Here is a 24801-nt window from a genome sequence, read left to right on the forward strand (position 1 = left end):
ACCGAGCTGACCCCGGACAGCGCGCTGCACCTCCCGGGCTTCCAGCTGCACAGGGCGGACAGAGACGCGGAGCGCAGCGGCAAGAGCAGAGGAGGAGGAATCTGCTTCTACATCAACGAGCGCTGGTGTAGAGACACTACGGTACTGTTAAAATCCTGCTCCCCTCATCTGGAGTCTCTGTTCATAACCTGTAGGCCGTTCTACTCGCCCAGAGAGTTCAGCTCGTTCATCCTAGCCGGCACCTACATTGCGCCAAGCGCGTGCACGAGTGACGCGCTGAAACAGCTGGCGGAACAGATCACGAAGGTGGAGCGGGAGTTCCCGGACTCACTCCTCATCATTCTGGGGGATTTGAACAGTGTGAACCTCACGAAGGAGATGCCCAAATACAGACAACACATCGCGTGTCCAACACGAGAAGGCAACACACTGGACAAGTGCTACACCTGTATCAAGAATGCCTATCGCGCGGTCACGCGCGCAGCTGTCGGGCTCTCCGATCACAGCCTCGTTCACCTCATTCCAACCTACCGGCAGAAACTCAAAACCAACAAGCCGGTCATCACAACAGTGAAGAGGTGGACCAGTGGAGACATTGAGAAGCTGCAGGGCTGCTTCGAATCCACAGACTGGGCTGTGTTTGAGGAGGCGACAGACGGCCTGGACACTGTGACGTCATACATCAGTTTCTGTGAAGACAGCTGTATCTCAACTAAATCACAGGTGAAATACAGTAACAACAAACCCTGGTTTACTGCTGAACTCAAACAGCTTCGGAGGGAAAAGGAGGAAACGTTCAGGAGTGGAGATAGAACTGTCTTTAAGGAGGCCAAATACAGACTGGAGAAAGGGATTAGAGCTGCGAAGAGCAAGTACTCAGAGCAGCTGAACAGACACATCACTGCTAACGACCCATCTTCAGCCTGGAAAGGCCTTCAGCAATTATTTATTATTCTCTGGTCTGTACTGTGTTGTGGTGTCTGTCTGCACTTGTTTGTTTGTGTTGCACTTGTGTCTTGTGTGCACTGCCTATGTTGCACCATGGTCCTGGAGGAACGTTGTTTCGTTTCACTGTGTACTCTGTATGTAGTTGAAATGACCATAAAACCAACTTGACTTGACTTGACTTGAGCTTCTCACTGGTCACAAGGTGAGAAAGACCCCCTCCTCCTGAACGACTGACACCTCACCAACGACCTGAATGAGTTCTACTGCAGATTTGAACTCACAAAAGACAATCAGACCGTCTACCACCCATCACCCCCCTCCACCTCCACCCCCACACTGGCCCTCTCACCTCTGCCTCCTGCTCATCTCTGCATCCACCTGCAGGATGTTCACAGGCTCTTCAGCAGACAGAAGGTGAGGAAAGCCCCCGGGCCCGACTCAGTCTCTCCATCCACCCTAAAACACTGCTGTGACCAACTAGCTCCAGTGTTTACAGACATTTTTAACAGATCACTGGAACTCTGCTCTGTTCCAGCCTGCTTCAAAACCTCCATGATCATTCCAGTTCCCAAGAAATCCACCATCACCGGACAGAATGACTACAGGCCTGTCGCCCTGACCTCTGTAGTCATGAAGGTCTTTGAACGCCTGATCCTAGTCCACCTGAAGTCCATCACAGACCCCCTGCTGGACCCCTTGCGGTTTGCGTACTGAGCAAACAGGTCTGTCGATGATGTGGTCAACCTGACCCTGCACTTTATCCTGCAACATCTCGACAGCCATGGAAACTATGCTAGGGTTTTGTTTGTGGACTTTAGCTCGGCCTTTAACACTGTTGTGCCGCAGCTTCTTCAGGCCAAGCTCTCCCAGCTGTCAGTGCCAGACTCCATGTGTCGGTGGATCGTGGATTTTCTGACAGACAGGAGACAGCAGGTGCGGCTGGGGAAGCACAATTCAGACCTCCGGACACTCAGTACTGGAGTCCCTCAGGGTTGTGTTCTTTCACCCCTTCTCTTCAGCCTCTACACTAATGACTGTGTCTCCAAAGATCCAGCTGTAAAGATCCTGAAATTTGCAGATGACTCCACTCTGGTGGGCCTCATAGCCAACGATGATGAGTCTGCTTACAGAAAGGAAATTGAGCAGCTGGTGTCCTGGTGCAGCAACAACCACCTGCTGCTAAACACAGAAAAGACTGTAGAGATGGTGGTGGACTTCCGACGCAATCCACCCACCCTTCCCCCCCTTCACATCAACAACACTGCAGTATCCATGGTGGAGTCACTCAAGTTCCTGGGCACCACCATCTCCAGAGACTTGAAATGGGAGAAAAACACCATCTCCCTCATCAAGAAAGCTCAACAAAGAATGTTCTGGGAAATCCTGGTGGGAAATCCTTACTCCAGACCCGGTCCTTGGAGGAATCACTGTCTCCGTGTTTAGTTTGTTCTTTCTGCTTTCTATCACTTTCTAGCGCTTTTCCTCGTAACTGCTTTTAGATTGTGTTTACAGTCCACAGGTTTATTAAAAAAGCGGAGTACCCCACAACAACCTTATTTCGGTGCCTAAATCAGCTGAAAGCGGTAAGTTTGTATGTTATTATGGCTGTTGCTGGACTTTTTGAGTGTGAGAAGTGTGGCATGTTTAGTCTAGACCCTTTTCCCACTGCTAGTGATAATGATAGTGTTTGCACTAAATGTGAGTTAGTTAGCTCTCTGGTGGAAAAGGTGGACCAGTTAGAGGTGGAGCATCATGGGGTTACTGAAGGATAGAGAGCAAGAGTTGCCCCCCGTTGCCTCAGGGAGAGCTAGCACCCCCCCCACTCCGGCGTTAGAGCCTCACAGCGGGGCGAATGGGTGACGTCTCGGCGGCATAGCCGGAAAGCTAAGGCTAATGCTAGCGCTAAGGCCGAAGCTAGCCCACCGGAACACCACGCTCCCCCCCCGCTCAGCGAAACACCCGCTGAGGAGCCTGTTCACAGTACTCTGGTCATAGGAGACTCTATTGTTCGACACGTGAAGATAGCTAGTCCTTTAGGGGCTCCAGCAGTGACCGTTAGCTGTTTACCGGGAGCCAGAGCGCCGGACATTAGCGGCAACCTTAAGCGGCTAGCAAACAGGAGATATTCGAGGATAGTGATTCATGTAGGGGCCAATGATATCCGTCTGCGGCAGTCAGAAATAACTAAGGATAATATTAAAGAGGTGGTTAAACTGGCCCAGACGATGTCCGATGCCGTAATTTGCTCTGGTCCCATCCCAATGAGGCGCGGCGCTGAGTCCTACAGCCGACTCACAGCGCTGAACCGCTGGATGTCCAAGTGGTGTTCCGAAAATCATGTGGGCTTCATAGATAACTGGTCAAAGTTTGAGGGCAAGCCTGGTTTTTTAGGTAGGGATGGTGTCCACCCCACGCTGGAGGGTGCTGCCTTACTTTCGTGCAGCATAGCGCATAGTCTGCTAGTTAGTCGCAGAGGAGTGTAAAGGACTGCTGACAATCCAGAGCCGAGACCAGGCCGCAGACAGACAGGCTAAACCCACCGTCTGCGAGCTGCTTTGAGGCTCTGAGGAGTCACCCAGGTTTCACCGTATTGAGACTGTGTCTGTGCCCCGAATTAAAACCAAACAGAGAACATCTAGATCAGCTCGTTTTAATACTTTAATCAGTGTTAAAATCTCTCATTTCAACGATAACACCAGCACCTCAGACCTAAAGCTCGGTCTACTTAACATTAGATCACTAACCTCAAAAGCAGTGATCGTGAATGAAATTATATGTGATCAGAAACTAGATGTTTTCTGCCTAACCGAAACCTGGATTAGACCTGATCAATATATAGCTCTAAATGAAGCCCCCCCACAGGCTATAAATATGTACATAGCCCTAGATTATCAGGCAGAGGAGGTGGAGTATGTATAATCTATCAGAATACACTAGAGATTATTCAAAAACACTGTAACACCTTCACTTCTTTTGAGCTTATCTACATTAATATATCAAATCCAGCCACAAATAAAAATGTTTTCTCACTGATTAATATTTATAGGCCTCCAGGGCCCTACTCTGAATTTTTAAAAGAATTTAGTGATTTTGCTGCAGACTTGGCAGTGTGCAGCAACAAAGTTATAATAGTAGGAGATTTTAATATTCACTTTGAAAAAGCAGACGATCCATTAACAAAGGCGTTTGTATCAATTTTAGATTCTGTCGGCATTATACAAAACATAACTGGACCCACACATTACTGTAATCATACCCTAGATTTAGTCCTGACCCTGGGTGTTAGCATTGATCAGCTAAATATTCTACCTCAAAGCTCAGTGATATCAGATCATTATCTAATCTCCTTTGAGCTACATCTAAGGCAAAATGTAAATTCTTCTCCCCAACACTGCCTAAAGCGCACAATAACACCAATGACAGCTGTACAGTTTACTAAAAATCTCCCACCCCTATCGACCTTAGCTTACACTCCGTCAGACCAAACGGAGCTCGTCAAATTAACAAACGATCTAGAGAATACCCTCCGATCAACCTTAGACAAAGTAGCACCGTTCAAAAATAAAATGATGAGGCAAAAAAGGCTTGCACCGTGGTACAGTGATCAAACTCGTACCTTAAAACAAACAGTGCGGAAACTAGAGCGTAAATGGCGGACGACCAAACTAGAGGTGTTCCACTCTGCGTGGAAGGACGGCCTTAGTCAGCATAGAAAGACTCTCATTAAAGCTCGCTCAGCATATCTGGCCTCGCTGATCGAGAAAAACAAAAACAATCCCAGAGTTCTTTTTACTGAGATCTCTAAACTTACTAAAAGCCAGGCAGATACTCAACCCCAGATCCCAACATCTTTAACTAGTCATGTTTTTATGGACTATTTTAATAATAAAATAGAAAATATTAGACAACAAATCCAACCCTGCTTATTAAATCAAACATGGCCGTCACCTGATGTAGTTGCTTTAGAACAAAACTTAGTTGTAGAACAAAGGCTGGAAGCCTTCTACCCACTTCCACAGCCAGAACTAGAAAAAATTATATCCTCAGCTAATTGTACAACATGTACACTCGACCCGATTCTCTCTAAATTGCTAAAAGAAATTCTCCCAATTATAATCGGACCTCTTTTAACAATTGTAAATTCATCCCTTAGCCTTGGGCATGTACCCCAAACCCTTAAAATAATCAAAAAAACAAATCTTGATCCTAGCGTATTATCTAATTATAGACCCATCTCAAACTTAACATTCGTATCTAAGATATTAGAAAAAGCTGTGGCCCAACAACTCTGCTTATACCTGAGTAAAAATGACATGTATGAGAAATTCCAGTCTGGATTTAGACTCAATCACAGCACAGAGACAGCCCTAGTGAAGATTACGAATGATCTCCTTCTTGCCTCTGATCAAGGCTACGTATCTTTATTAGTCCTACTAGACCTCAGTGCAGCCTTTGATACAATAGATCATTCTATATTACTAGAAAGATTAGAGAAAATGGTTGGAATCACAGGGACAGCCCTATCATGGTTCCAATCATATCTAACGGGACGCTTCCAATTTGTAAAGATAAATGATTTATCTTCAAACTACACAGAAGTAAGATATGGAGTTCCGCAAGGCTCAATTTTAAGACCACTATTATTTACATTATACATGTTACCACTGGGCTCAGTTATAAGCAGACATGGCGTTAATTTCCACTTCTATGCAGATGACACACAGCTCTATATATCAGCCAAACCTGACGATAAATTTAGACTACAGAAAATGGAGGACTGTGTAAAGGATATAAAACTCTGGATGTCACATAACTTCCTTCTCCTTAACAGTGACAAAACCGAAGTTCTCCTTTTAGGTCCAAAAGACTCTAGAACTAAACTCTCAGACTTAATGTTAGACTTGGCAGATTCTCCCATCATTCCTGGTTTAGCAGCTAAAAATCTTGGCGTCACATTCGACTCAGATTTATCATTTGAGCAACATATAGCTAATATTAGTAGAACAGCCTTTATGCAGCTTAGGAACATCTCCAAACTAAGAAACTCCTTATCACTACAAGACGCAGAAAAGCTAGTACATGCTTTTATTACCTCAAGGCTAGATTACTGTAATGCGTTACTGTCAGGTTGTTCCAGCAGAAACCTCAATAAACTTCAGCTGGTGCAAAATGCTGCAGCCAGGGTCCTTACTAAAACTAGAAAATTTGACCATATCAGTCCAGTTCTATCAGCACTTCATTGGCTCCCAGTTAAATTCCGTATTGAATACAAAATTCTTTTATTAACATATAAAGCCCTACATGGCCTCGCTCCTGAGTACCTGCAGGATCTTATAGTATATTACGAACCATCAAGACTACTTAGATCTCAGGGTGCTGGCCTCTTACGCGTTCCCAAAATTCTGAAAACCTCAGCAGGGGGAAGAGCCTTTTCCTATAAAGCCCCCCAGCTCTGGAATAACCTTCCAGATAATGTTCGGGACTCAGACACAGTCTCAATCTTTAAATCTAAACTGAAAACTTATATGTTTAGTTTAGCTTTTGGTAATTAATGTTTCTTAGATAAGGGCTGCAGGTCCAGGGGTTCGCGGACCCAGGGAATTGTAGTACTCTGAGATGCTGGAGCTGTCGTCTCGCTGCTTACACGCGATCACTCAGGTTTGTTGACGGTGGAGCAGATAGATGCTGGTGTTCTCAGGGTACGCCCGTGTCCGTGTTACCTTCTGGCTCTCTCCTTTTAATTATGCTGTGATAATCAGACCTGCCGGAGTCATCAGACATACCCAGATGCTGATGATCAACATTCTCTGCACTCCATAAAATTCCTCTTAGAACTAACTTCTCTCTCTTTACCTTCCCCGAGTAAATGGCCACCCAGCCCGATCTGCAGGAAGATTGCCCGCTGAGGTCCCCTCTACCTGCATCTAACCAGCTGCCACCTACCAGTCCAGCCAGCGGGTCCCCCCCAACCCGCCACCACCCATGGCTCACCCGCCAGCCGCTGCTGCCTGTTTGGTGGCCGTGCTGAAACCTAGATGGACTCGTGCCTGTCTGACACTATTAATATCACAACTATTAACTTTCTGTTGTATCTGCTTTGGTCATTTTTATCATTAATGTTTAAAACAGTCTGGCCAGAGGAGGATGGGTCCCCCTTGTGAGTCTTGGTTCCTCCCAAGGTTTCTTCCTCCAGCTCTGAGGGAGTTTTTCCTTGCCACTGTCGCCGTTGGCTTGCTCACGGGGGTCTTTGACGCTTCATGTTATTTCTTCTTTCTTCTCTGTCTCTGTTCTTTATTAAGTAATAATTATGTAAAGCTGCTTTGTGACGACAACAGTTGTAAAAAGCGCTATACAAATAAATTTGACTTGACTTGACTTGACTTCTTCTTGAGACAGCTCAAGAAATTCTACCTGCCACAGAACCTGATGATCCAGTTCTACACAGCGATCATCGAGTCCATTATCACAGCCTCCATAACTATCTGGTTTGGTTCCTCCACCTCACAAGAAAGAACCAAACTCCAGCGCATCATCAGGACAGCAGAGAGGATAATTGGATGTATCCTGCCATCACTTCAGCAGATCTACACCAGCAGGGTGAGGAAGCGGGCTGGCAAGATTACATCTTACCCCTCACATTGGACACCTCCTCTTCCAGACACTCCCCTCTGGTAGAAGACTGTGATCCATAAAAACCAGCACAACACGCCATGCTAACAGCTTCTTCCCCAGAGCTGTAGCGCTCCTCAACCACATAAAACATCAAAACATAAAACTGAACTGTACCAAACCGGACTGAACAGCTATTTTGCACTCTGCCTATTTGCACTATGACTATTTGCACACCTGTACAGATGTACTTTTCTGTAAATATATTTTCAGCTCTTTATTACCTTAAGTACTTTTTACTTTTTTAATTTATCCCCTACCCTATTTATTGTTTAGTGTCATTTTCCTTTAGTTTAAGACTGTGTTCTGTGTTTTTTGTTACTTGTCATACGTGTTGCTCTCACCAAGACAAATTCCTTGTATGTGTAACATACTTGGTAAAAAAAAAGAGAGATTCTGAGATTCTGATTCACTTAGATTATTGGACAAGAATATTAGGTCATTTACCTCTGGACTGATTTGAGGGCAGAACTGGTTCATGCTCAACAGAATATTCTGACTTTCTGTAGCTCCAAGAGAAACAAAGGTAGATCGAGGAGCTCCACACAGAAGCACACCTGGCAACCTACACAAAAAACACAGGCAATCAGATACACATCTAAACAAACAAACAGATACAGTATATAGAACATCTAGTGTGTAGTGTGTTACCTGAGGGGGTTGTAGTCAGGATTCTGGATGTAGAGCTGTGTGCTGTAGTATTTAGTGTGTAGTGTGTAGTGTGTTACCTGAGGGGGTTGTAGTCAGGATTCTGGATGTAGAGCTGTGAGCTGTAGTATTTAGTGTGTATTGTGTTAGCTGAGGGGGTTGTAGTCAGGATTCTGGATGTAGAGCTGTGAGCTGTAGTATTTAGTGTGTAGTGTGTAGTGTGTTACCTGAGGGGGTTGTAGTCAGGATTCTGGATGTATAACTGTGAGCTGTAGTATTTAGTGTGTAGTGAGTTACCTGAGGGGGTTGTAGTCAGGATTCTGGATGTAGAGCTGTGAGCTGTAGTATTTAGTGTGAAGTGTGTAGTGTGTTATCTGATGGGGTTGTAGTCAGGATTCTGGATGTAGAGCTGTGAAATGTAGTATTTAGTGTGTAGTGTGTAGTGTGTTACCTGAGGGGGTTGTAGTCAGGATTCTGGATGTAGAGCTGTGAGCTGTAGTATTTAGTGTTTAATGTGTAGTGTGTTACCTGAGGGGGTTGTAGTCAGGATTCTGGATGTAGAGCTGTGAGATGTAGTATTTAGTGTGTAGTGTGTTACCTGAGGGGGTTGTAGTCAGGTTTCTGGATGTAGAGCTGTGAGCTGTAGTATTTAGTGTGTAGTGTGTTACCTGAGGGGGTTGTAGTCAGGATTCTGGATGTAGTTCTGTAGTATTTAGTGTGTAGTGTGTTACCTGAGGGGGTTGTAGTCAGAATTCTGGATGTAGAGCTGTGAGCTGTAGTATTTAGTGTGTAGTGTATTACCTGAGGGGGTTGTAGTCAGGATTCTGGATGTAGAGCTGTGAGCTGTAGTATTTAGTGTGTAGTGTGTAGTGTGTTACCTGAGGGGGTTGTAGTCAGGTTTCTGGATGTAGAGCTGTGAGCTGTAGTATTTAGTGTGTAGTGTGTAGTGTCTTACCTGAGGGGGTTGTAGTCAGGTTTCTGGATGTAGAGCTGTGAGCTGTAGTATTTGATGACGTTGGCAGGAATTCCTGTGTTGTTAAACAGCTGGATATTCTGAGAGTTTTCCAGGAACACACCGATCTACACAACACAATCAAACCTCAGTAAACTGGGAGAACAGATGTGTATAGGTGTGTATTAGTGTGTGTATAAGTGTGTGTTTGTATAAGTGTGTTTGGGTGAGTGTTACCTTGCTCTCTGATACAAAGGACTGGAGGTCAGTGAGGGTGATGAAGGTGATGAAGACTCCAATGTTGTCGGCGAACCAGGCAGTGGAGTTCAGAAGGGGATCAGAGGAGTTATAGCAGCGAGGAGATCCATCTACAAGGTTCACACATACACACACATAAACCACAGAAACACACACATGTATACACACTTACTAAATGTGTAGAGTCTCCAGAGCACAGATGAACATACAGAGGGAGAGACAGAACAAGATCAACATAGCTGTGCTTACCACTGCTGTTCAGATATGTCTTTATAGAGCTGTAGACATCAGCTGGGGTGAAATCAGTGGCTGAGAAATTATAGTTCTTCCCCAGGACTGAAACCCTGATCATAAAAATAATAACAATCAATTAGAAAGATCATTCAGACAGAAAGATCAAACAGAAAGATCATTATTAACCATGATACAACAGTTTATCACTACTCCAAACAGAGACTCACATTTTCCTGAATGACAGGCAGGAGGCGCCGCTGAGCTGAGTGGAGCTGATGAGCTGAGAGCTGAGGAAGGGCAGGTACTGAACCAGTCTGACATTAAACCACTGATCCACCTCATCCTGAGACGACACACTGAGAGCACCAGACCACACACACCCCAACATCTGCCTGCCCACAGCTGCAGACACAACCGGCTCCTGCACAGAGATCCAGAGGGAGGAAGCAGAGGTCCAGAGAGGAATGGAGAGAAACAGAAAAGAGAGCTTTAAACATGGATTACTGCATTAAATCCATCTGAAAGAGTCAAACTGAGGGAGAAACAGCAGGACTGAATGGATGGAGAAGACTGAGAGTGAAGGTAGAGGGAGAAAGGTGAGATGAGCACAGGTGTACCGTCTGCAGGTACTGGTTGGTGCTGTTGTAGTTGTTGAGGAGCGTGCAGAGATCTGACCCGTTCCTGACTGTGTTGGACCCTTTCAGAAACTCCCTCAGTTCTCCTGGAGAGATGGAGCCCAACAGCTACAGAACAGAGAGGAGATCAACACACTCACTATAGAGAGAGGGGTGTGTGGATAAACGCTCACTATTGGACTGACTGGTTTACTCATGGGCTGGTTAGGAACAGTGCTACTGAAGGACTGTAGGCTGGATTAATGACTGGCTCAGTGACTGTGTGACTGGCTGACTCTGAAACTTGCTTTTTCCTCTCAGGTTTAAAGCAGCAGTACCTCTTGCTGTCGGCTGGCTGGGATGATGGACAGAAGGCCGCTCAGGTCAGGAAATCCAAAACTGAGGAAGGAGGTCCTGAGGAAGACAAAGAAGCTCCCGCCGCTGTAGCAACGCAGACCATTCGGTTCTGTAGAGCAAAAACAGCAAATAAACAAATCAACCAAACAAAACAATGTTTCTATTTATTTATTTATTTATTTATTTATTTAATAGTGAGCATGAGGGAGTGTGTGTTATACCTGTGAGGAGCTGCTGGATGTTGCTGTAGATCTGAACCTGTATGTCGTTGCTGAAAGCTGATCTCAGAGAGTCCAACTTGCTGACTCTGTTACAGCACAGGAAATAGTTCATCACAGCCGTGCTACACAAAGCTCAACACACAAGACTCCACACCTCCTCCCTCTCTTCCCCTCTTTATATGATCCCACATTAAACACTCAGCAACACTAGAAGTGTCTCTTACGCTGTCTGGCTGGTGTTGCAGGTCCGGTTTCTGATAATGTTGAAGTACGGTGTTACATCTGCAGAGGAGAGGCTGGAGAGGAAGGGTCCGAGCCGAACATCCACCCACTGCAGAACCTCTGAATCAGACACTGCTGCAGAGGACAGACCCTCTCTCAGCATAACGGCCTGGAGGAACGCTCCCTTCACCTCAGGGGAGTGCAGGGACTCGTTTTTCTTAACACAGAGAGATTTAGAGGTAACAAGAGGTTAAAATAACATGCACTGCATATATAGGATCTCAGTTTCCTGTTTAAAGGCAGCTTTACAGACTTTATTCTCCATTTCAGTTTTTATTCATGTTTGTTTGTTTGTTTGTCCCAGATTGCTTATGAACTTGTTCACTCAGGTTTGCTGATGGTAGGGCGGAGGGGCACTGATTTCTCTGGGAACCTTCATGTTTGTGCTTCTATCTGACTCTATTTTCACCCAGGCTATTGACTAATATCAAAGCCATTTACACCCCACCAGTGTGCTTCACTCATCTATCTTTTACTCATTAGAGAGAATAATAAAACATCTACATTTAACAGAAAAAGACAGACTGAATTCATTAACTGTAAGAAATGGATGAGTTTTGAATGAGCATCTGCTGTTCATTATATCAGAAAATCTATGACAGCAATGAAGCAGAGAAAGGGTAAGTACCAGGATGTTGGGAGTGAGGATGTTGAAGAAGGAGTCAAACTGGTTTGGATTAATTGCTGCCATCACAGTGTTAACATCCTGAGGACCTCGGAGTCGAGAGGGTTCGGAGCACAGTTCTGCCAACTGGGCTGGAGTTAGAACTTCTGCTGCATTCACCTGAGAGAGAGAGCTACTATTAAACCAACCCCTGAACACAAGACAGTCATGCTTTTCTAATCTACTGTGTCTCAACAGAACAGTCATCAGAAGGTGCTGAGGTAAGTTTTGGGGAACTCACTCCATTGAAGTCTCTCTTCAGCCTGATGAAATCAGAGAATGAGGCCACACTTCTGAATCGGCCAAAATTCTTCACCAGCCAGTCAGAGTCATTGCTCACTGACTGCACACAGGACTGACCTAAAACCACAGGGTGTGTTACACAGACCACTAACTCATACACACAAACAAAAACACACCCAGGATCCTAAACAATAACAGGACAGCCAGGAACCGAATCTCTGCATTAAGTCAGTGTGACTTATTTAACAAGCTAACACACATTCTTCTAAAGGTAGGACTGCTCAGTTAGAGTAACACTGCTTTACATACCTGACAGGTCAGCTCTGGAGAGGAAGGGAAGGATGAAATCTGAGACGATGGACAGTTTCTTCTCTTCCATAAGAGGTTCTTGAGAACTAAAAGCCTCCACCCTAATTTTGAAGGGACGAGATCAGAAGTGGTGATATATTGTTTGCTTTTCCTCATAAGCATCATTTCATACATTTCAGTCTCCATACTTACACAGCCTGGTAGGACTGGCAGCTGAAGCTCTTGGAACTGAGACTGGAGAGGAAGTCTGAAGACACTGATGACAAAAATGGTCTGAGCCTGATCTGGAACCACTTGGTAATGAATGCAACATCCGTAAGCTGAGCAGCGCTGAAGTTGTTGACCTTCACCTCACCAATGGCATCAAGAACATGAGGGTCAGGCACACTGAAGTTGAGGGTCTGTGAGAGAAAGTGGGTGTTTCAATGTTCAGTATCAATCAAATGTTGAGCTGGTATTAATCTGTTACTCAGAGTTATCTACCATGTTGGAGTATGCATCCAGAGCTTCCTCCAGAGGTGCTGAAAATCTTTGGAAGAAAAGGGTCCAAGTTGCTTTGGATTCACTGATGTTGCTTGATAATTTACATGATAGAAGAGTGGTGAGATCTCTGGAAGACAGGACTGCAGCCTTGAAAGAAAGAAAAACAAGTAGAAAAAGTTGATGAAGTAGAAAAATCCCTACATTTGAGATATTTTACATCTGGCTAATGAAAGACTTACTGATGAACAGGCATAATCAGAGATAGGGAAGTTACAGACCACTGCTGAGGTCTCTCCAGACAGGAGCTGAGACTCAAGTGGACGACTGTTGGGGAAACAATGTAACATTAAACATTTTATATCTTTCATAATTTTTAATATTTTGTCGTAATTGTTTTTTTTTTTGTTAAAAACCAAAGCTCACCTGTCTACACGTTCACAAGACCTAGATGTGTCAATAGCAGTGGTGGTAGTAGCAGACACTGTGGTGGTGTGAAGAGCAGCTGTGGTGGTGTCAACAGCAGTTGTGGTGGTTTCAACATTAGCTGTGGTGGGGTCAACAGCATCTGTGGTGGTGTCAACATTAGTTGTGGTGGTGTCAACAGCAGCTATGTTGGTGTCAACAGCAGATGAGGTGGTGTCAGCAGCAGTGGTGGTGGTGTCATCAGCAGCAGTGGTGGTCGTGTGAACAGCAGCAGTGGTGTTGTAAACAGCAGCTGTGGTGGTGTCACCAGCAGTTGTGGTGTGGACATCATTAGTTGTGGTGGTGTCAAGAGCAGCTGTGGTGGTCTCAACAGCAGTTGAGGTGGTGCCATCAGCAGCTGTGGTGGTGTCGACAGCAGCTGTAGTGGTGTCATCAGCAGCTGTGTTGGGGTCAACAGCAGTTGTGGTGGTGTCATCAGCAGCAGTGGTGGTCGTGTCAACAGCAGTTGTATTGGTGTCATCAACAGCTGTGGTGGTGTCAACAGTAGGTGTGGTGGTGTGAAGAGCAGCTGTGGTGGTGTCACGAGCAGCTGTGGTGGTGTCGACAGCAGCTGTGGTGGTGTCGACAGCAGCTGTGGTGGTGTCGACAGCAGCTGTGGTGGTGTCATCACCAGCTGTGGTGGTGTGACCAGCAGTTGTGGTTGTTTCAACAGTACGTGTGGTGGTGTGAAGAGCAGCTGTAGTGGTGTCATCAGCAGCTGTGGTGGTGTCACCAGCAGCTGTGATGGTGTCAACATTAGTTGTGGTGGTGCCAACATTAGTTGTGGTGGTGCCAACATTAGTTTTGATGGTGTCAACAGCAGTTGAGGTGGTGTCAACATTAGTTGTGGTGATGTCAACATTAGTTGTGGTGGTGTCAACAGCAGCAGTGGTGGTCGTGTGAACAGCAGTTGTGGTGGTGTCATCAGCAGCTGTGGTGGTGTGACCAGCAGTTGTGGTTGTTTCAACAGCAGTCGTGGTGATGTCAACAGTAGGTGTGGTGGTGTGAAGAGCAGCTGTAGTGGTGTCATCAGCAGCTGTGGTGGTGTCACCAGCAGCTGTGGTGGTGTCAACATTAGTTGTGGTGGTGTCAACAGCAGCTGAGGTGGTGTCAGCAGCAGTGGTGTCATCAGCAGCAGTGGTGGTCGTGTGAACAGCAGCAGTGGTGGTGTAAACAGCAGCTGTGGTGGTGTCACCAGCAGTTGTGGTGTTGACAACATTAGTTGTGGTGGTGTCAAGAGCAGCTGTGGTGGTGTCAACAGCAGTTGAGATGATGTCAACAGTAGGTGTGGTGGTGTGAAGAGCAGCTGTAGTGGTGTCATCAGCAGCTGTGGTGGTGTCACCAGCAGTTGAGGTGGTGTCAACATTAGTTGTGGTTGTGTCAACAGCAGCTGTGGTGGTGTCAACATTAGTTGTGGTGGTGTCAACAGCAGCTGTTGTGGTGTCAACAGCAGTTGAGGTGGTGTAAGCAGCAGTGGTGTCATCAGCAGCAGTGGTGGTCGTGTGAACAGCAGCAGTGCTGTTGTAAACAGCAGCTGTGGTGGTGTCACCAGCAGTTGTGGTATTGACAACATTAGTTGTGGTGGTGTCAAGAGCAGCTGTGGTGGTGTCAATGGCAGTTGAGGTGGTGTCAACATTAGTTGTGGTGGTGTCAACATTAGTTGTGGTGGTGTCAACAGCAGTTGAGGTGGTGTCAACATTGGTTGTGGTGATGTCAACAGCAGTGGTGGTGGTGTAATCAGCAGCAGTGGTGGTCGTGTGAACAGCAGCAGTGGTGGTGTAAACAGCAGCTGTGGTGGTGTCAACAGCAGTTGAGGTGGTGTCATTAGCAGCTGTGGTGGTGTCATCAGCTGTTGTGGTTCTTTCAACAGCAGCTGTGGTGGTGTCATCATCAGTTGTGGTTGTTTCAACAGCAGCTGTGGTGGTGTCACCAGCAGTTGTGGTGGTGTGGACAGCAGCTGTGGTGGTGTCAACAGCAGTTGTAGTGGTGTCAACAGCAGTGGTGGTGTCATCTGCAGCTGTGGTGGCGTGACCAGCAGTTGTGGATGTTTCAACAGCAGCCGTGGTGATGTCAACAGTAGGTGTGGTGGTGTGAAGAGCAGCTGTAGTGGTGTCATCAGCAGCTGTGGTGGTGTCAACAGCAGTTGAGGTGGTGTCAATAGCAGTTGAGGTGGTGTCAACATTAGCTGTGGTGGTGTCAACAGCAGATGTGGTGGTGTCAAAAGCAGCAGTTGTAGTGGTGTCAACAGCAGTTGTGGTGGTGTCAACAGCAGTTGAGGTGGTGTCAACATTAGTTGTGGTTGTGTCAACAGCAGCTGTGGTGGTGTCAACATTAGTTGTGGTGGTGTCAACAGCAGTGGTGGTGGTGTCATCTGCAGCTGTGGTGGCGTGACCCGCAGTTGTGGATGTTTCAACAGCAGCCGTGGTGGTGTCAACAGCAGTTGAGTTGGTGTCAACATTAGTTGTGGTGGTGTTATCAGCAGCTGTGGTGGCGTGACCAGCAGTTGTGGATGTTTCAACAGCAGCCGTGGTGGTGTCAACAGCAGTGGTGGTGGTGTCAACAGCAGTTGAGGTGGTGTCAACAGCAGTTGAGGTGGTGTCAACATTAGTTGTGGTGGTGTCAACATTAGTTGTGGTGGTGTCAACAGCAGCTGTGGTGGTGTTAACAGCAGCTGTGGTGGTGTTAACAGCAGCTGTTGTGGTATCAACAGCGGGTGTGGTGGTGTCAACAGTGGGTGTGGTGGTGTGAGCAGCAGCTGTGGTGGTGTCAAAAGCAGCTGTGGTGGTTTCAGCAGGAGTGGTGGTGGTTTCAGCAGCAGTGGTGGTGGATTCAGCAGCAGTGGTGGTGGATTCAGCAGCAGTGGTGGTGGTGTCAATTTCTGTTGTGGAGGTATCACCTGCAGTGGTGGTGGTGTGAACAGCAGTAGTTGTAGTTTCAAAAGCAGTGGTGGTAGTTTCAGCAGCAGTTGTGGTGGTGTCAGTTGCAGTGGTGGTGGTTTCAGCAGCAGTGGTGGATGCTTCAGCAGCAGTGGTAGTAATTTCAGAAGCAGTGGTGGTGGTGTCAATTTCTGTTGTGGTGCTGTCAACTGCAATGGTGGTGGTGAGAACAGCAGTAGGTGTAGTTTGAAAAGCAGTGGTGGTAGTTTCAGCAGCAGTGGTGGTGTTGTCAATTGCAGTGGTAGTGGTTCCAAAAGCAGTGGTGGTGGTGTCAACTGCAGTGGTAGTGGTGTGAACAACAGTAGTCGTGGTGGTGGTTACAGCAGCAGTGGTGGTTTTAACTGCAGTGGTGGTGGTTTCAAAAGAAGTGGTGGTGGTTTCAGAAGCAGCTGTGGTGGTGTCACCAGCAGCTGTGGTGGTGTCAACATTAGTTGTGGTGGTGTCAACAGCAGCTGAGGTGGTGTCAGCAGCAGTGGTGTCATCAGCAGCAGTGGTGGTCGTGTGAACAGCAGCAGTGGTGGTGTAAACAGCAGCTGTGGTGGTGTCACCAGCAGTTGTGGTGTTGACAACATTAGTTGTGGTGGTGTCAAGAGCAGCTGTGGTGGTGTCAACAGCAGTTGAGATGATGTCAACAGTAGGTGTGGTGGTGTGAAGAGCAGCTGTAGTGGTGTCATCAGCAGCTGTGGTGGTGTCACCAGCAGTTGAGGTGGTGTCAACATTAGTTGTGGTTGTGTCAACAGCAGCTGTGGTGGTGTCAACATTAGTTGTGGTGGTGTCAACAGCAGCTGTTGTGGTGTCAACAGCAGTTGAGGTGGTGTAAGCAGCAGTGGTGTCATCAGCAGCAGTGGTGGTCGTGTGAACAGCAGCAGTGCTGTTGTAAACAGCAGCTGTGGTGGTGTCACCAGCAGTTGTGGTATTGACAACATTAGTTGTGGTGGTGTCAAGAGCAGCTGTGGTGGTGTCAATGGCAGTTGAGGTGGTGTCAACATTAGTTGTGGTGGTGTCAACATTAGTTGTGGTGGTGTCAACAGCAGTTGAGGTGGTGTCAACATTGGTTGTGGTGATGTCAACAGCAGTGGTGGTGGTGTAATCAGCAGCAGTGGTGGTCGTGTGAACAGCAGCAGTGGTGGTGTAAACAGCAGCTGTGGTGGTGTCAACAGCAGTTGAGGTGGTGTCATTAGCAGCTGTGGTGGTGTCATCAGCTGTTCTGGTTCTTTCAACAGCAGCTGTGGTGGTGTCATCATCAGTTGTGGTTGTTTCAACAGCAGCTATGGTGGTGTCACCAGCAGTTGTGGTGGCGTGACCAGCAGTTGTGGATGTTTCAACAGCAGCCGTGGTGGTGTCAACAGCAGTGGTGGTGGTGTCAACAGCAGTTGAGGTGGTGTCAACAGCAGTTGAGGTGGTGTCAACATTAGTTGTGGTGGTGTCAACATTAGTTGTGGTGGTGTCAACAGCAGCTGTGGTGGTGTTAACAGCAGCTGTGGTGGTGTTAACAGCAGCTGTTGTGGTATCAACAGCGGGTGTGGTGGTGTCAACAGTGGGTGTGGTGGTGTGAGCAGCAGCTGTGGTGGTGTCAAAAGCAGCTGTGGTGGTTTCAGCAGGAGTGGTGGTGGTTTCAGCAGCAGTGGTGGTGGATTCAGCAGCAGTGGTGGTGGATTCAGCAGCAGTGGTGGTGGTGTCAATTTCTGTTGTGGAGGTATCACCTGCAGTGGTGGTGGTGTGAACAGCAGTAGTTGTAGTTTCAAAAGCAGTGGTGGTAGTTTCAGCAGCAGTTGTGGTGGTGTCAGTTGCAGTGGTGGTGGTTTCAGCAGCAGTGGTGGATGTTTCAGCAGCAGTGGTAGTAATTTCAGAAGCAGTGGTGGTGGTGTCAATTTCTGTTGTGGTGCTGTCAACTGCAATGGTGGTGGTGAGAACAGCAGTAGGTGTAGTTTGAAAAGCAGTGGTGGTAGTTTCAGCAGCAGTGGTGGTGGTGTCAATTGCAGTGGTAGTGGTTCCAAAAGCAGTGGTGGTGGTGTCAACTGCAGTGGTAGTGGTGTGAACAACAGTAGTCGTGGTGGTGGTTACAGCAGCAGTGGTGGTTTTAACTGCAGTGGTGGTGGTTTCAAAAGAAGTGGTGGTGGTTTCAGAAGCAGCTGTGGTGGTGTCACCAGCAGCTGTGGTGGTGTCAACATTAGTTGTGGTGGTGTCAACAGCAGCTGAGGTGGTGTCAGCAGCAGTGGTGTCATCAGCAGCAGTGGTGGTCGTGTGAACAGCAGCAGTGGTGGTGTAAACAGCAGCTGTGGTGGTGTCACCAGCAGTTGTGGTGTTGACAACATTAGTTGTGGTGGTGTCAAGAGCAGCTGTGGTGGTGTCAACAGCAGTTGAGATGATGTCAACAGTAGGTGTGGTGGTGTGAAGAGCAGCTGTAGTGGTGTCATCAGCAGCTGTGGTGGTGTCACCAGCAGTTGAGGTGGTGTCAACATTAGTTGTGGTTGTGTCAACAGCAGCTGTGGTGGTGTCAACATTAGTTGTGGTGGTGTCAACAGCAGCTGTTGTGGTGTCAACAGCAGTTGAGGTGGTGTAAGCAGCAGTGGTGTCATCAGCAGCAGTGGTGGTCGTGTGAACAGCAGCAGTGCTGTTGTAAACAGCAGCTGTGGTGGTGTCACCAGCAGTTGTGGTATTGACAACATTAGTTGTGGTGGTGTCAAGAGCAGCTGTGGTGGTGTCAACGGCAGTTGAGGTGGTGTCAACATTAGTTGTGGTGGTGTCAACATTAGTTGTGGTGGTGTGAACAGCAGTTGAGGTGGTGTCAACATTGGTTGTGGTGATGTCAACAGCAGTGGTGGTGGTGTAATCAGCAGCAGTGGTGGTCGTGTGAACAGCAGCAGTGGTGGTGTAAACAGCAGCTGTGGTGGTGTCAACAGCAGTTGAGGTGGTGTCATTAGCAGCTGTGGTGGTGTCATCAGCTGTTGTGGTTCTTTCAACAGCAGCTGTGGTGGTGTCATCATCAGTTGTGGTTGTTTCAACAGCAGCTGTGGTGGTGTCACCAGCAGTTGTGGTGGTGTGAACAGCAGCTGTGGTGGTGTCAACAGCAGTTGTAGTGGTGTCAACAGCAGTGGTGGTGTCATCTGCAGCTGTGGTGGTGTCATCAGCAGTTGTGGTTGTTTCAACAGCAGCTGTGGTGGTGTCATCATCAGTTGTGGTTGTTTCAACAGCAGCTGTGGTGGTGTCACCAGCAGTTGTGGTGGTGTGGACAGCAGCTGTGGTGGTGTCAACAGCAGTTGTAGTGGTGTCAACAGCAGTGGTGGTGTCATCTGCAGCTGTGGTGGCGTGACCAGCAGTTGTGGATGTTTCAACAGCAGCCGGGGTGATGTCAACAGTAGGTGTGGTGGTGTGAAGAGCAGCTGTAGTGGTGTCATCAGCAGCTGTGGTGGTGTCAACAGCAGTTGAGGTGGTGTCAATAGCAGTTGAGGTGGTGTCAACATTAGCTGTGGTGGTGTCAACAGCAGATGTGGTGGTGTCAAAAGCAGCAGTTGTAGTGGTGTCAACAGCAGTTGTGGTGGTGTCAACAGCAGTTGAGGTGGTGTCAACATTAGTTGTGGTTGTGTCAACAGCAGCTGTGGTGGTGTCAACATTAGTTGTGGTGGTGTCAACAGCAGTGGTGGTGGTGTCATCTGCAGCTGTGGTGGCGTGACCCGCAGTTGTGGATGTTTCAACAGCAGCCGTGGTGGTGTCAACAGCAGTTGAGTTGGTGTCAACATTAGTTGTGGTGGTGTTATCAGCAGCTGTGGTGGCGTGACCAGCAGTTGTGGATGTTTCAACAGCAGCCGTGGTGGTGTCAACAGCAGTGGTGGTGGTGTCAACAGCAGTTGAGGTGGTGTCAAAAGCAGTTGAGGTGGTGTCAACATTAGTTGTGGTGGTGTCAAAAGCAGCTGTGGTGGTGTTAACAGCAGCTGTGGTGGTGTTAACAGCAGCTGTTGTGGTATCAACAGCGGGTGTGGTGGTGTCAACAATGGGTGTGGTGGTGTGAGCAGCTGCTGTGGTGGTGTCAAAAGCAGCTGTGGTGGTTTCAGCAGGAGTGGTGGTGGTTTCAGCAGCAGTGGTGGTGGTTTCAGCAGCAGTGGTGGTGGATTCAGCAGCAGTGGTGGTGGATTCAGCAGCAGTGGTGGTGGTGTCAATTTCTGTTGTGGAGGTATCACCTGCAGTGGTGGTGGTGTGAACAGCAGTAGTTGTAGTTTCAAAAGCAGTGGTGGTAGTTTCAGCAGCAGTTGTGGTGGTGTCAGTTGCAGTGGTGGTGGTTTCAGCAGCAGTGGTGGATGCTTCAGCAGCAGTGGTAGTAATTTCAGAAGCAGTGGTGGTGGTGTCAATTTCTGTTGTGGTGCTGTCAACTGCAATGGTGGTGGTGAGAACAGCAGTAGGTGTTGTTTGAAAAGCAGTGGTGGTAGTTTCAGCAGCAGTGGTGGTGGTGTCAATTGCAGTGGTAGTGGTTCCAAAAGCAGTGGTGGTGGTGTCAACTGCCTTGGCGGTGGTGTCAATTGCTGTTGTTGTGGTGTCAGTTGTTGTTGTGGTGGTGCCAACTGCAGTGGTAGTGGTGTGAACAACAGTAGTCGTGGTGGTGGTTACAGCAGCAGTGGTGGTTTTAACTGCAGTGGTGATGGTTTCAAAAGAAGTGGTGGTGGTTTCAGAAGCAGTTGTTGTGGTGTCAATATCTGTTGTGGTGGTGTCAACTGCCATGGCATTGGTTTGAACAGCAGTATTCGTGGTGGTGGTTACAGCAGCAGTGGTGGTTTCAACTTCTGTGGTGGTGGTTTCAGCAGCAGTGGTGTTTGTGTCAACTGCAGTGGTGGTGGTTTCAGCAGCAGTGGTGGTGGTTTCAAAAGAAGCGGTGGTGGTACCAGCAGCATTGGTAGTGGTTTCAAAAGCAGTGTTGGTGGTGTCAATTTCTGTTGTGGTGGTGTCAACTGCAGTGGTGGTTTCAAAAGAAGCGGTGGTGGTACCAGCAGCAGTGGTAGTGGTTTCAAAAGCAGTGTTGGTGGTGTCAATTTCTGTTGTGGTGGTGTCAACTGCAGTGGTGTTGGTTTCAGCAGCAGTGGATGTGTTGTCAAGCGCAGTGGAGGAAAAAACTGCAGTGGTGGTGGTTTCTGCAGCAGTGGTGGATGCTTCAGCAGCAGTGGTAGTGATTTCAGAAGCAGTGGTGGTGGTGTCAATTGCTGTTGTGGTGCTGTCAACTGCAATGGTGGTGATGAGAACAGCAGTAGGTGTAGTTTGAAAAGCAGTGGTGGTTGTGTCAATTGCAGTGGTGGTGGTTTCAGCAGCAGTGGTGGTGGTGTCAATTTCTGTTGTGGTGGTGTCATTTGCAGTGGTGGTGGTTTCAGCAGCAGTGGTGGTGGTTTCAGAAGCAGTGGTGGTGGTGTCAATTTCTGTTGTGGTGGTGTGAACAGCAGTAGTCGTGGTGGTTTCAGCAGCAGTGGTGGTGGTTTCAGCAGCAGTGGTGGTGGTTTCAGCAGCAGTGGTGGTGGTTTGAACAGAAGTGCTGGTGGTAGCAGCAGCAGTGTTAGTGGTTTCAAAAGCAGTGGTGGTAGTTTCAGCAGCAGTGGTGGTGGTTTGAACTCCTGTAGTGGTGGCTTCAGCAGCAGTGGTGGTGGTGTCAAAAGCAGTGGTGGTGGTGTGAACTGTAGTGGTGGTGGTTTCAACAGCAGTGGTGATGGTGTCAACTGTAGTGGTGATGGTTTTAGCAGCAGTGGTGTTGGTGCCACTTGCAGTGGTGGTGGTGTCAAGTGCATTGGAGGTTTCAACATTAGTAGTGGTGGTGTCAACTGCAGTGGTGGTGTCATTAGGAGTGGTGGTGTCACTAGGAGTGGTGTTTTCAGTAGGAGTGGTGTAGTCAGTAGGAGTGGTGGTGGTGTCAGTAGGAGTGGTGGTGGTGTCACTTGGTGTAAGGGTGGTGTCAGTGTCGGTAATGAAACTGCTGGTGATCGGAGCAGATGTAGAGCTGGTGATGTCGTTTATACCCCGAACCAGGCCGATATTCAGGGTGTTCAGTTCAGACTGTTTCTGCTGAGTCTCCCAGTCCTGAACTACTGTAGAGTCCTGAAACAGCTTCAGATCTGCAATGTTCACCCCCATCAGATCCTGCACTTCACTCACACTCAGGTTCTGGAACACAAACACTTTCGGCTCAAAACTCCCATATCAGGAGATTTTATTTCCGATTCAATTTTAGTAAAAAAAAAATTTCATACCATGATAACATCAGTGTTCAGACTGAGGAAGGTGCTGATGTCCATGCTGATGTTCTGAGTAGAGAGAGCTCTTATATCTTCCAGTGGAGCTCCACCTATACACACACACAAACCAGTAACATGATGAAACTGGGTTTTCAAACATTAAGAGAAACTCAAAAGACCTGCTGTTCCAGCTTGGAATCTAGCCCACCTGCCTTAAACACAGTTAGATAGATCTGATCTGTGCAATAAACAAAATTTAACCCCCACTGGGGTATATTTATCTGGCTTTGAGCCAACTGTTCTTCTGCTTTTGGGTTAATAGAGGTGTATAAAGGTATAGGGTCAATGTTGTAGTTCTCGAGTCTGGTCTTGGGCTAGAGATCATTAACACCCGGTCTCTGTCTCGGGGTGAGGTGCACTCAGAAATGGTTAGTTAAAAATTAGTAATGAATTATTAGTTAACTGAAATACATTTTTCTGTGATCTTTGAATAAGTCAGGTTTAAGGCTAAATAATCAATGAGCTGAACAGTTGAACTCTCTATTGTTTCCTTTTAAGCCACCATAGAAGCAATAAAATAGTCACTGTACTATGATGTAACCTTACTCTTAAATCAACCCTAAACCCTTACCTGAACCTAAACATTAAAGGTAGGGTTAGGGTTAGGGTAAGGGTTAGGAGAAGGGTTACATTCAACAGACAATCATTTACATTCAGCTTAGAGTTCAGTTGCAATTAAGATACATTAAGTGTTATTAAGGGTTTTAGCCACATCTGGGCTCAGTATTGGCTCAGCTATTGAAAGTCTTGGTCTTGACACAAACTCACCTCTAATGGCCTAGAGTACAACACTAGTAAAGGTATATCACTATGTGTGTGTGTTTATAGATGTGTGTGTTACCCAGGTAAGTTCTCATGAGTAGGTAGAATGCTATGGGGTTGCTGCGCTTGCTGCTGTATGAGGATTTGGCGACGTTGTACAGAGCTGATTTCTGAGCAATAGAGCATGAGGATATACTCAAAGGATCTGCGGTTCTGCACAAAGACAAACAAACACTGCATGAGTTCTCCACCTAAACAACATGGACTAGACCACACTCCGTATACAGCGTACTGGCATACCCAGCTAAATCCTGTGCTTTTGGTATGTATATCTGCAGGTATCTTTAAGTGAGTGCATGCTTGTGTACTTACTCCAGACTAGCAGCAGCGATGTTCTCGAGGACACTGACGTCCAAAGAACAGACATTGGGTCCAATTGCATTTAGTTCAGTGGTTCCCAGAGTGTTTCCCTCCACACTGAGATACTTCATAATCACTGCTTTACTCTACAACACACACACATTCACAGATGATGCAAACAGAGTGTATGAGAAACACACATTTCAGATACTTCCTCCATGCTACTAGCACCACCTTGTGTTTTTTGTGAAGTCAGTCAGCAAATATCGTCAGCTGATATTATTGGTTATATTTTAGTCCACAGTAAAATACTTAAATTGCAGTACTTCACATAAACATTCTTAGACACATTACCTGCTCTGAAGTCCACTCTCCATTATATGCGTCCATCAAAAAGGACAGTGTGTCAGTTGTGGTGATGCTCCACTTGTTGATGTCACTAATATTGGCTACACGGGATGTGGAGCCCAGTAGCTGTACTACTCTCTCTGGAAGGCCGGATGGGTACAGCTAAAAACACACAAACATATAATCAGTTCAAACACCTGATAAAACAATGTGGACATCATCTACAATACCAGGAGATGTTCCAGTAACACACATATTCACTGACCTGGTTCAGTTTGTCCAGAATGACCATCTGCATGCTGGTGTCCACCACTTTGTCAGTGACAGCTGCCAGGTTATCACTCAGGACTGTGATGTCCAGACACAAGTCAAACTGGGTGGAGTCGTAGTCATAAGGAAATGATTCATCCTCGATCGTCACGGATGTGATGTTGCCAAAAGTACACTCTGAAGAACCCATAACATAATTAATAATCTAATAAAATAATTATGCATGTGTTATACACACCCATACACTAAAAACACATGACCACAGCATAGTTACACAGCTAATTCTGGATACCTGCAGAACGTCTGTATCTTCCAAATGTGGACGCTAGGTGTAGACTTCTCAGCTTTCTCTTTGGGGTCTTCTTCATCCTCAGGAATGGCAAGAATGACCTGAGATATATTTTCCTTATGGACTGAAACACACACAGAAATATTTAAAAAATATTTAAAAATACACCAACCCATCTCATTAACATATGCTATGGCAATAAACAAGCATATATAATATATAAATA

At 46.9% G+C, this 24801-nt stretch overlaps 1 protein-coding gene and 1 long non-coding RNA gene across 2 annotated transcripts in view; one reads left to right on the forward strand and one right to left on the reverse strand.

Moving 5' to 3' along the window:
• The window catches only part of LOC140535619 (uncharacterized), a 35771-nt gene extending 11295 nt beyond the window's left edge, over positions 1-24476 (reverse strand). Inside the window, exons 1-23 of the mRNA XM_072657015.1 lie at positions 24282-24476; positions 24023-24178; positions 23681-23814; positions 23388-23521; positions 22502-22596; positions 22112-22415; positions 13613-13873; positions 13306-13447; positions 13123-13206; positions 12883-13039; positions 12592-12800; positions 12400-12500; positions 12089-12207; positions 11812-11967; positions 11126-11340; positions 10902-10987; positions 10662-10789; positions 10327-10452; positions 9937-10130; positions 9725-9819; positions 9455-9585; positions 9221-9345; positions 8065-8182 (exon numbers count right to left, since the gene is read on the reverse strand). Coding sequence (XP_072513116.1) covers positions 8065-8182; positions 9221-9345; positions 9455-9585; positions 9725-9819; positions 9937-10130; positions 10327-10452; positions 10662-10789; positions 10902-10987; positions 11126-11340; positions 11812-11967; positions 12089-12207; positions 12400-12500; positions 12592-12800; positions 12883-13039; positions 13123-13206; positions 13306-13447; positions 13613-13873; positions 22112-22415; positions 22502-22596; positions 23388-23521; positions 23681-23814; positions 24023-24178; positions 24282-24476 — 3465 coding nt within the window. The remainder of the gene's footprint in view (positions 1-8064; positions 8183-9220; positions 9346-9454; positions 9586-9724; positions 9820-9936; positions 10131-10326; positions 10453-10661; positions 10790-10901; positions 10988-11125; positions 11341-11811; positions 11968-12088; positions 12208-12399; positions 12501-12591; positions 12801-12882; positions 13040-13122; positions 13207-13305; positions 13448-13612; positions 13874-22111; positions 22416-22501; positions 22597-23387; positions 23522-23680; positions 23815-24022; positions 24179-24281) is intronic.
• On the forward strand, positions 2087-7840 carry LOC140535877 (uncharacterized). The gene is made up of 2 exons (XR_011977557.1): positions 2087-2531; positions 6511-7840. It is a non-coding gene; the product is annotated as an uncharacterized lncRNA (long non-coding RNA).
• Positions 24477-24801: the final 325 nt, after the last annotated feature.

The sequence above is a fragment of the Salminus brasiliensis genome, chromosome 15 (assembly GCF_030463535.1).
Source record: "Salminus brasiliensis chromosome 15, fSalBra1.hap2, whole genome shotgun sequence".
Taxonomy (NCBI): Eukaryota; Metazoa; Chordata; class Actinopteri; order Characiformes; family Bryconidae; genus Salminus; species Salminus brasiliensis.